This window comes from Danio aesculapii, chromosome 17, assembly GCF_903798145.1.
Source record: "Danio aesculapii chromosome 17, fDanAes4.1, whole genome shotgun sequence".
Classification (NCBI taxonomy): Eukaryota; Metazoa; Chordata; class Actinopteri; order Cypriniformes; family Danionidae; genus Danio; species Danio aesculapii.
Window position 1 is genome coordinate 50,757,516 of NC_079451.1, and position 12,243 is coordinate 50,769,758.

General features: G+C 28.9%; 1 protein-coding gene across 1 annotated transcript; it reads right to left on the reverse strand.

Annotated features, from left to right (window-relative positions):
• Nucleotides 1-10,011: 10,011 nt before the first annotated feature.
• On the reverse strand, nt 10,012-11,834 carry LOC130244504 (putative transmembrane protein INAFM2). The gene has a single exon (XM_056476968.1). It carries the CDS (start codon nt 11,474-11,476, stop codon nt 10,976-10,978), a length of 501 nt encoding a protein of 166 aa, XP_056332943.1. The 5' UTR covers nt 11,477-11,834; the 3' UTR covers nt 10,012-10,975.
• Nucleotides 11,835-12,243: the final 409 nt, after the last annotated feature.

The following is a 12,243-nucleotide window of genomic DNA, read 5'->3' on the forward strand; positions in this document are numbered from 1 at the left end:
CTAAACTTAATAATAACCAATATTTTACATAAACTACATGATCTAAAAATCTAAATGGTAAAAAAGAAAATGTTTGCATATTTCAAAATATATTTGAATTAAAAGAGGAAAAAAAACACATGAAAGTTTTATTATTTATTTATTTTTTTGCTATTATTATGTTCTGTATGTGTGTTTTTTTTAATTGAGTCTTATATTATTTATCTGAGGCAACGGGTTAGCACAGTATGTAGAACAATCCTGCTTTAATTCCATATATAACGCATAAAACTGCATTTATTTTGTGTAATATAACTATAATATAACAGGCGGAACGTTGGCTCAGTGGTTAGCACTGTGGCCTCACTGCAAGAAGGTTCGAGCCTCGGCTGGGTCAGTTGGCATTTCTGTGTGTAGTTTGTATGTTCTCCCAGCATTTGTGTGGGTTTCCTCTGGGTGCTCTGGTTTCCCCTACAGTCCAAAGACATGCGGTACAGGTGAATTGGGTTGGCTAAATTGTCCGTAGTGTATGAGTGTGAATGAGTGTGTATGGATGTTACCCAGAGATGGGTTGCAGCTGAAAGGGCATCCGCTGCGTAAATTAGTTGGCGATTGATTCCGCTGTGGTGAACCCAGATTAATAAAGGGACGAAGCCGAAAAGAAAATGAATGAATTATCTTTATTTACTGGACTTATGATCACAACATCTAATGATAGCCAGTGCCGCTGTTGAGGGGGGGAAGGGGATGTTAAAAGGAGGTAAAAATGTGTAAACTGGATGTACTGTTAAATTATTGAAGAAAATAAAAAACACATGAAACAAATGAAATTAAAATCAAATATTTCATATTTGCCTTCTATCTACACAAAAATAAATGAGCAAAAAGTCATGGCAATGTACGTTTATGTCATTTAATCAGATGTCAACTTAATTATTCTAAGTTTTACACACTTTTAACCTCTTCGTTATATAAAAGACTCACTTGCACATCAATAACTGTCTGGTTTAGCTCAGCTACTAAATACGACCTCCAAAGACTACGTCGAATAGTTCGGACTGCTGAGCGAATCACTGGTACAACCCTTCCTACTCCCCAAGAACTGTACTTATCCAGAGCGAGCAGGAGGGCTGCCAAAATCACTCTGGACCCCTCACACCCAGCACACTGCCTCTTTGAACTTTTACCTTCTGGTCGACGCTACAGAGCACTGCGCACCAGAACAGCCCGACACAGAAACAGTTTCTTCCCTCAGGCAATCCATCTCATGAACACTTGATGATAATAATTGTGGAACCAACATCACTACTTGCTATACACTTTTATACACATATACACTTATTTAACAACACACTTTACATGCCAATTTGCACATAACAGCTGCACATATAACGTTGTATATAGTAATAAACACGTACATACACTTGTCAATCTGTATATTTGCACTCACTACTTACTTCTATTTTTTTAAATATATTTATTATCTGTTTTTTGTCCTGTCTCTGTTATCCTGTTGCACTGTAGAAGCTCTGTCACCAAAACAAATTCCTCGTATGTGTGAACATACCTGGCAATAAAGCTCTTTCTGATTCTGATATCTCTCTAAAAACTACAATCAACTAAAGAAAAACATAGCAGAATCTTAAATATCATTTCTACTAAAAACATCCTGCATTAAAATATAAAGTCGTAACGCTGTAGTGAAACTGGCAGTGCTGTTAGTGAAGCTGTGTTTGTTTGATTCACTCTATGATCGATTCAGCAGCTGTGAACAAATCAATGTCCTCCTGGAAGATCTAAAAACAGACACTTGTAATTATTCAGCATCTTTAAGAGAGCAAACGCCCCGTATTTCACAATTAAAGCTGTTTACAAAGGCACAGCTCACCGCTACTAATTACTGAAGCGGAAAAACCCCACAGACAAACATCGAAAGAGTCAGAAGACAGGCCTTTTTACTTGGGAACACCCTAGCAACCAGCCTGAAGACCCTAGCAACCATAAAGCAGCATCAGCAACAGAGCTGTTGTTATGGTAAACATCATTACCAGTTTTGCTGCTTTCAAATGAACTTTAAATAAACTAAAATATATCATAAATCTAGTGGCTAATGATTGATTTCTGCTTTATATCCATCTATATCATTCATTCATTTATTTTCCTTTGACTTAGTCCCTTATTTATCAGGAGTCGCCACAGCAGAATGAACCGCCAACTATTCCATGTACTAGGAAACACCCAAACACACTCATTCACACACACACTCATACACTACGGCCATTTTAGTTCATCAATTCTCCTATAGTGCATGTGTTTGGACTGTAGGGGAAACCGGAGCACCTGGAGAAAACCCACACCAGCATGGGGAGAACATGCAAACTCCACATAGAAGTGCCAAAACTGGTCCAGCCGGGGATCAAACCAGCGACCTTCTTGCTGTGAGGCCACAGTGCTAACCACTGAGCCACCATTCCGCCTCTTATATTATAGTTATATTATACAGAATAAGTGCAGTTTTATGCGTTATATCTGGAATTAAAGCAGGATTGGGTTATTCCAGAACAGTGAATCAATCAATAAACCCTCATACACAAAATAATGCTGGGTCGTTTTACTCACCACTGGGTCAAATATCGACAAACGCAAAAGTGTGGGTAAGAATGTCATTAAAAAATAATAATGTCCACATGTGGCCCAGCGTTGGGTTAAAACATCACAGTATTTATGCTCAGAGTGTCGAAGATATTATAATATGCAGAATAAATGCAGTTGTCTGGGTTATATCAGTGTTGGAGATCTCAAAGAGAAAACATCTGAAAAATACGGCAGGATTGGGTTATTCCAGAACATTAAATCGTCAAACCGTTATACACACTATAAAGCTGGGTTGTTTAACTTAATGCTGGGTTAAATATCAACAAAATCAACAGTGTGGTTACATTTTTTATTAAAACAAAAACGTCAATATTTGACTCCATATTGGGTTAATACAAGGCAGTAGGCACTCTTTATGTTTGGAGTGTTAAAGATATTATATTATATTATGCAGAATAAATGCAGGTGTCTGTTATATATCAGTGTTGGAGATCTCAAAGAGAAAACATCTGAAAATACAGCAGGATTGGGTTATTCCAGAACAGTGAAACAATCAATAAACCGTGATATACACAAATAAAGCTGGGTTGTTTACCTCAAAGTTGGGTCAAGTATGGGTAAACCCAACAATTGTCAATATTTGTCATTATTATATTATAATTATGCATAATGCAGTTGTCTGCTTAATGTCAGTGTTGGAGATCTTCAGTAGCAGCTTAAAGAGAAAATATAGGAAAATAAAGCAGGATTGGGTTATTCCAGAACAGTGAATCAATCAATAAACCGTGATATACACAAAATAATTCTGGGTTGTTTACCTCAACGCTGAGTCAAATATCAACAAAATTAAGAGTGTGGTTAAAGAAAGGTCCATATTTGGCCCAGCGTTGGGTTAAAACATCACATTATTTGTGTTTAGAGTGTAGACTTTATTATATTATAATTATATTATGCAGAATAAATGCAGGTGTCTGCTTTATATCAGTGTTGGAAATATTCTGCTCAAAGAGAAAACATCTGAAAATACTGCAGGAATGTGTAAATCCAGAACATTCAATCAACAAACCGTCACACACAAAATAAAGCTGGGTCGTTTAACACAACACTGGGTCGTTTAGCACAATTCTGGGTTGTTTTACTCAATCCTGGGTCAAATATCAACAGTGAGGTTACATTTTTTTTAATAAAAACACTTATGCCCTATAGGCCCTCTTTATGTTTAGACTGTGGGAGATATTATATCAGGCTAATTATGCAGAATAAATGCAGGTGTCTGCTTTATATCAGAAATATTCTGCTCAAAGAGAAAACATCTGAAAATACAGCAGGATTGGGTTATTCCACAACAGTGAATCAATCAATAAAGCTTTATGGACAAAATAAAACTCAAACCTGGGTCAAAAATCAACAAACCCAAAAGTAGGGTTAAAAATGTAATAAAAAACTTTAAAAATCTACATATATGACCCAGTGTTGGGTTAAAACATCATGTTATTTATGTGTAGAGTGTAAAGGATATTATAAGTTAATTATATTCTACTGTATTAATAAGTAAATGTATAAAAATATGTAAATAAATTATATTTTGCCCAGCGTTGGGTTAAAACAACAGTATTTTTCTTTATAGTGTAGAAGATATTATATTATAAATATGCATAATGCAGTTTTATGCTTAATGTCAGTGTTGGAGATCTTCAGTTGCAGCTCGAAGAGAAAATATGTGAATAAGCAGGATTGGGTTATTCCAGAACAGTGAATCAATCAATAAACTGATATACACAAAATAAAACTGGGTTGATTACCTCAAAGCTGGGTCAAGTATGGGTAAACACAACAGTCTGGTTAAGTAGCAATTATTCAGTAGCAGCTCTTAGAGAAAACATCTGAAAATACAGATTCCAGAACTTCCAGAACAGTGAATCAATCGATAAAGCTTCATGGACAAAATAAAGCTGGGTTGTTTAACTTAATGCTGAGTCAAATATTGACAAATCCAAAATTGGGTTTAAAAAATGTAAGAAAAAAACTAAAAATGTTCCATATTTGACCCAGCATTGGGTTAATGCATCATATTATTTATGTTCAGAGTGTCGAAGATATTATATTGTGCAGAATAAATGCAGGTGTCTGCTTTATATCAGTGTTGGAGATCTTCTGCTCAAAGAGAAAACATCAAAAAATGCTGGATTGGGTTATTCCAGAACAGTGAATCAATCAATAAACCGTGATATACACAAAATAATGATGGGTTGTTTAAATCAGCGCTGGGTCAAATATTGATAAATCCAAAATTGGGTTTAAAAAATGTAAGAAAAAAACTAAAAATGTTCCATATTTGACCCAATGTTGGGTTAAAGCATCATATTGTTTATGTTTAGAGTGTAGAAGATATTATATTATAGTTATATTATGCCGAATAAATTAAGCTCTATGCTTAATGTCAATGTTGGAGATCTTCTGTAGCAGCTCAAAGAGAAAACATCTGAAAAATACAGCAGGATTGGGTTATTCCAGAACATTCAATCAACAAACCGTCATACACAATATAAAACTGGGTTGTTTAACTCAATGCTGGATCAAATATAAACAAAATCACATGGTTAAATTTTTTTTATTATAAAAAACAAAATCCATATTTGATTCCATGTTGGGTTAAAACAAGGCAGTAGGCCCTATTTGTGTTTAGAGTGTGGGAGATATTATATTATAATTATGAGGAATAAATGCAGGTGTCTGTTATATATCAGTGTTGGAGATATTCTGCTCAAAAAGAAAAAACATCTGAAAATACAGCAGGATTGGGTAAATCCAGAACAGTGAATCAATCAGTAAAGCTTCATGGACAAAATAATGTTGGATTGTTTGACTTAATGCTGGGTCAAATATCAGCAAACCCTTAAGTAGGGTTAAAAATGTAATAAAAAACTTTTAAAAATCTCCATATTTTACTCCATATTTTATATTATATTATAATTATATTATACTGTATTAATAGGTACATGTATAAAATATGTAATAAAAAACATTTGGGCCCATAGTTGGGTTAAAACAACAGTTTTATGTTTAGAGTGTAGAAGATATTATATTATAATTATGTATAATGCAGTTGTCTGCTTAATATCAGTGTTGGAGATATTCAGTTGCAGCTCGAAGAGAAAATATATGAAAATAAAGCAGGATTGGGTAATTCCAGACCAGTAAATCAATCAATAAACCCTCATTAAAACATGGGTTAAAAGAACACATTATTTATGTTCAGAGTGTCGAAGATGTTATATTATAATTATATTTTGAGGAATAAACACAGTTGTCTGCTTTATATCAGTGTTGGAGATAATCAGTAACAGCTCAAAGAGAAAACATCTGAAAATACAGCAGGATTGGGTTATTCCAGAACAGTGAATCAATCAACAAACCGTGATATACACAAAATAATGCTGGGTTGTTTACCTCAAAGCTGGGTCAAGAATGAGTAAACCCAACAGTGGGGTTGAAAAAAACTAAAAGATCTCCATATTTGACCCAGCGTTGGATTAAAACATCACATTATTTATGTTTAGAGTGTCGAAGATGTATTATATTGTATTATATTATATTATATTATATTATATTATATTATATTATATTATATTATATTATATTATATTATATTATATTATATTATATTATATTATAATCTGTTATATTATATTATATTATATTATATTCTGTTATATTATATTATATTATATTATATTCTGTTATATTATATTATATTATATTATATTATATTATATTATATTATATTCTGTTATATTATATTATATTATATTATATTATATTATATTATATTCTGTTATATTATATTATATTATATTATATTCTGTTATATTATATTATATTATATTATATTATATTATATTATATTATATTATATTATATTATATTATATTATATTATATTCTGTTATATTATATTATATTATATTCTGTTATATTATATTATATTATATTATATTCTGTTATATTATATTATATTATATTATATTATATTATATTATATTATATTATATTATATTATATTATATTATATTATATTATATTCTGTTATATTATATTATATTATATTATATTATATTATATTATATTATATTATATTATATTCTGTTATATTATATTATATTATATTCTGTTATATTATATTATATTCTGTTATATTATATTATATTATATTATATTCTGTTATATTATATTATATTATATTATATTATATTATATTATATTCTGTTATATTATATTATATTATATTATATTATATTATATTATATTATATTATATTATATTATATTATATTATATTATATTCTGTTATATTATATTATATTATATTATATTATATTCTGTTATATTATATTATATTATATTCTGTTATATTATATTATATTATATTCTGTTATATTATATTATATTATATTATATTCTGTTATATTATATTATATTATATTATATTATATTCTGTTATATTATATTATATTATATTATATTATATTATATTCTGTTATATTATATTATATTATATTATATTATATTCTGTTATATTATATTATATTATATTATATTATATTATATTATATTATATTATATTATATTATATTATATTATATTATATTATATTCTGTTATATTATATTATATTATATTATATTCTGTTATATTATATTATATTATATTATATTATATTATATTATATTATATTATATTATATTATATTATATTATATTATATTATATTATATTATATTCTGTTATATTATATTATATTATATTATATTATATTCTGTTATATTATATTATATTATATTATATTATATTATATTATATTATATTATATTATATTATATTATATTATATTATATTATATTCTGTTATATTATATTATATTATATTATATTATATTCTGTTATATTATATTATATTATATTATATTATATTATATTATATTATATTATATTAAATTATATTCTGTTATATTATATTATATTATATTATATTCTGTTATATTATATTATATTATATTATATTATATTATATTATATTCTGTTATATTATATTATATTATATTATATTCTGTTATATTATATTATATTATATTATATTATATTATATTATATTCTGTTATATTATATTATATTATATTCTGTTATATTATATTATATTATATTATATTATATTATATTATATTATATTATATTATATTATATTCTGTTATATTATATTATATTCTGTTATATTATATTATATTATATTATATTCTGTTATATTATATTATATTATATTATATTATATTCTGTTATATTATATTATATTATATTCTGTTATATTATATTATATTATATTATATTATATTATATTATATTATATTCTGTTATATTATATTATATTATATTCTGTTATATTATATTATATTATATTATATTCTGTTATATTATATTATATTATATTATATTCTGTTATATTATATTATATTATATTATATTCTGTTATATTATATTATATTATATTATATTATATTCTGTTATATTATATTATATTATATTATATTATATTATATTATATTATATTATATTATATTATATTATATTATATTCTGTTATATTATATTATATTATATTATATTATATTATATTCTGTTATATTATATTATATTATATTATATTATATTCTGTTATATTATATTATATTATATTATATTATATTCTGTTATATTATATTATATTATATTATATTCTGTTATATTATATTATATTATATTATATTATATTATATTATATTCTGTTATATTATATTATATTATATTATATTATATTCTGTTATATTATATTATATTATATTATATTATATTATATTATATTATATTCTGTTATATTATATTATATTATATTATATTATATTATATTATATTATATTATATTATATTATATTATATTCTGTTATATTATATTATATTAAATTATATTCTGTTATATTATATTATATTATATTATATTCTGTTATATTATATTATATTATATTATATTATATTATATTATATTATATTCTGTTATATTATATTATATTATATTATATTCTGTTATATTATATTATATTATATTCTGTTATATTATATTATATTATATTATATTATATTCTGTTATATTATATTATATTATATTATATTATATTATATTATATTATATGCTGTTATAGGCTATTATATTATAATATATCAGTTGTCTGCTGAATGTCAGTGTTGGAAATATGATCAAATATCTCTGAAAATACAGCAGGATTGGGTTATTCCAGAACATTCAATCAACAAATCCTCATACACAATATAATGCTGGGTTGTTCAACAGTGTGGTTACATTTTAAAAAAGTCTATATTTAACTCATATATTTAACTATATTTGACTCATGTTGGGTTAAAACAAGGCAGTACACCCTCTTTTTGTTTAGGCTGTGGGAGATATTATATTATTATTATATTATAATTATGCATAATGCAGTTGTCTGCTTAATGCCAGTGTTGGGAGCTATTCAGTAGCAGCTCAAAGAGAAAATATCTGAAAATACAGCAGGTTTGGGTTATTCCAGAACAGTGAATCAATCAATAAACCATGATATACACAAAATAATGCTGGATTGTTTACCTCAAACCTGGGTCAAATATCAACAAACCCCAAAGTAGGGTTAAGAATGTAATAAAAAAACTTTAAAAATCTCCATGTTTTACACAGTGTTGGGTTAAAACATCGCATTATTTATGTTTCGAGTGTATAGAATATTATATTATAATTATATTATACTGTATAAGTAGGTAAATGTATATGAATATGTAATAAAAACATTTTGGGTTAAACAGTTTTATGTTTAGAGTGTAGAAGATATATTATAAATATGCATAATGCAGATCTATGCTTAATATCAGTGTTGGAGATATTCAGTAACAGCTCGAAGAGAAAACATGTGAAAATACAGCAGGATTGGGTTATTCCAGAACAGTAAATCATTAAACCGCCATACACAAAATAAAGCTGGGTCAAATATCAACAAATTCAGCAGGTTAAAAAATTATTTTAAAAAGTCCACATTTGTCGAAACATTTGGTTAAAACAACCCAGCAATTTTAAGCGAGTTTAAAACGGCCCATTCTAAAACCAATTCACTTACGGATTGCGCCTTTATGAAGTCCAAAGGTCGCCATGAACACATTTCCGCATCGATTTGAACGCACTCATATGTTAATCCAGGATTAAAGACGCTTCATCTTGACTAAATGGTAATTTGATTGTTGATAATCGAGTCAGAGTGATTGATGTGCTGCTCGCTTCTGCTTATATAACAACTGCAAGTGTGTGTGTGTGTGCGTGTGTGTGTGTGTGTGCTTCACGTTTAACTCGTTGCGCAATCAAGAAGATGCTCCTTTTGTACTTTAAATGAGTTTATTTCCCATTACGGTGATGTTTCCTACACCTACATGGTACATATTTGTAGTAAAAATGATCTAGTGATGCTAAAAGTCGCGTGTGTATATATGTACATTACTTAATACATTTACATAAATAGTATTTGCACATACCTGAGCAGGTTCCTCTAAACATACGGATCCTGATTAATTGTTTAACAGGTTTAGCTGAGCTCATGCAAGCTTTGTATTTCCTTAAAAAGCTCGCATCCGGATAATAATGGCTGATTCTTAATCAGATCAAGGCATTGATGATGATAATATTAATAATAATAATAATATAGTCGCTCAGTCAAGATGTTTCCTATTCAGCTGAATGACAGGCCAGCCGGTGGATTTTGGGTATAAGCTCCAATAAATTAACATTTAAAGGGATAGTTCATTAAAATACGAATATTTACGCACTGAAAAAAATTACTTGGATTTACTTATATTTGTAAGTGCTTGCAAACAATTGATACGGGCTGAATTTCAACTAATAAAGTTGAAAATTACTAAATTTAATGTTTAAATTCAGCCCATATCAATAGCTAGCTTGTAAAATGTAGGTAAATCCAATAAATCGTTGTATTCAGTGTATTTATTCTCCTTTAAATGGTTTATTACTTAAGCTGAACATAGAAGATATCCCGAAGAAAGCTGAAATCCATTGACTTCAATTGTAGGACTAACCAAACACTATGAAAGTCGCAGGTATTAACAATAATAAAATATCTTCACCTATGATTTATGTTCACCAGAAGAAATGAACAAATAAATGGCGAATGACAGAGAAATGTTAGTTTTTTAGTGAACTATCCCTTTAAATCGCAGTTTAAGGCAAACAATAAAATAAAAAGAAATATCAGACGTGTTATATAAGGTGTCCAAAAGTCAAAAAGCACATCTCCAGCATCCTCAAAAGTCCCCATTAAGGCCTCGATTAGTTCTGCTTATCGGAAACTAACCGACTTTGCTTTTTCTGTCTAGAATCCTCAGGCGCGCGCGCGGTCTCCGTTAGCGCGTCCCCGCTGGTCAAACCTCCGCGTGTTTTTGCGTCGCTTCGACTCTTATACAAGTCTCCATACGAGTAGAAATCCTCAGAAAGTGCGCGTTTTCTCCTGTTGACCTGCGCGGTGGTGGTATTACTGAAGCCGACAGTGGTGTTGCTGAAGCCGGCAGTGGAGTTGAGGTTTTCGGGTTGCGCGGTGGTGGTGGTGGTGCCAGTGCCAATGGTGCCATTGTTATTATTATTATTGCCATTTCCAGCGGGTTTCCAGATCAGACTGTAGTATATAGCCAGGATAATCGCGGCTAGAGATACTGATAAGACGTATGCAAACACCGTGGCCAGTCTTACCCACTTCTTATTGGTTTTTGCAGCCATCTTTGCCTTCTTGTCGCCCGTGTATGTTGCGGGTTTGCCCCTTTCCATATTGGGCATGTAGTCTCTGTCCCGATTGCCTCGGTTTTTCCCTCGATGCTCCACGACCCCGTCCGTCTTGAAAGATGATGTTGGGAGTCTCTAAAACGCGTTGAATGCGGTTACATCGATGCGTTTTGCTCCATGGCGCCGGAGGGGCATCAGAAAGCGGTCAGGATCATGATGCGGGTCGGTCTGGATGATGAAAATGATGATGATGTTATGGATGTTTTCCAGCATCCAGTCTTTGCTTTTGGTCCCTAAAGGCTGAGATGTTTCTGAGTCAAATATCATGGGATGGATTAGAGAGGGGTGAGAATGATGAGACGGATTATACTGTACACACATCTGCCTGTGTGCGTGTGTGTGTGTGTGTGTGTGTTGTTCAAGTGAAGAAGAGGCTTCATCAGCTAAAAATACTGAGGAGGAGGAGGAGGCTCTTAAAGGGATAGTTCACACACACACACACACACACGCACACACACACACACACACACACACACAAAATGAAATTCTGTCATTATTTATTTATCCTCCACTCCAGGTCGGGCTTGGTGATCTGACAAAGATCTCGTATCACTATGTAAGTAATGTCATGTCCTGATGATGATGATGATGATGTATATCACAATATAGGACCATTTCTGTTCATTCAATCAGTTAATATTGTATTGAAACAAAGTTATTTAACTTAATATTATATTTAATAAGTTATTCAATATAATTTGTATCACACACGCACGCACGCACACACACACACACACACGCACACACACACACACACACAT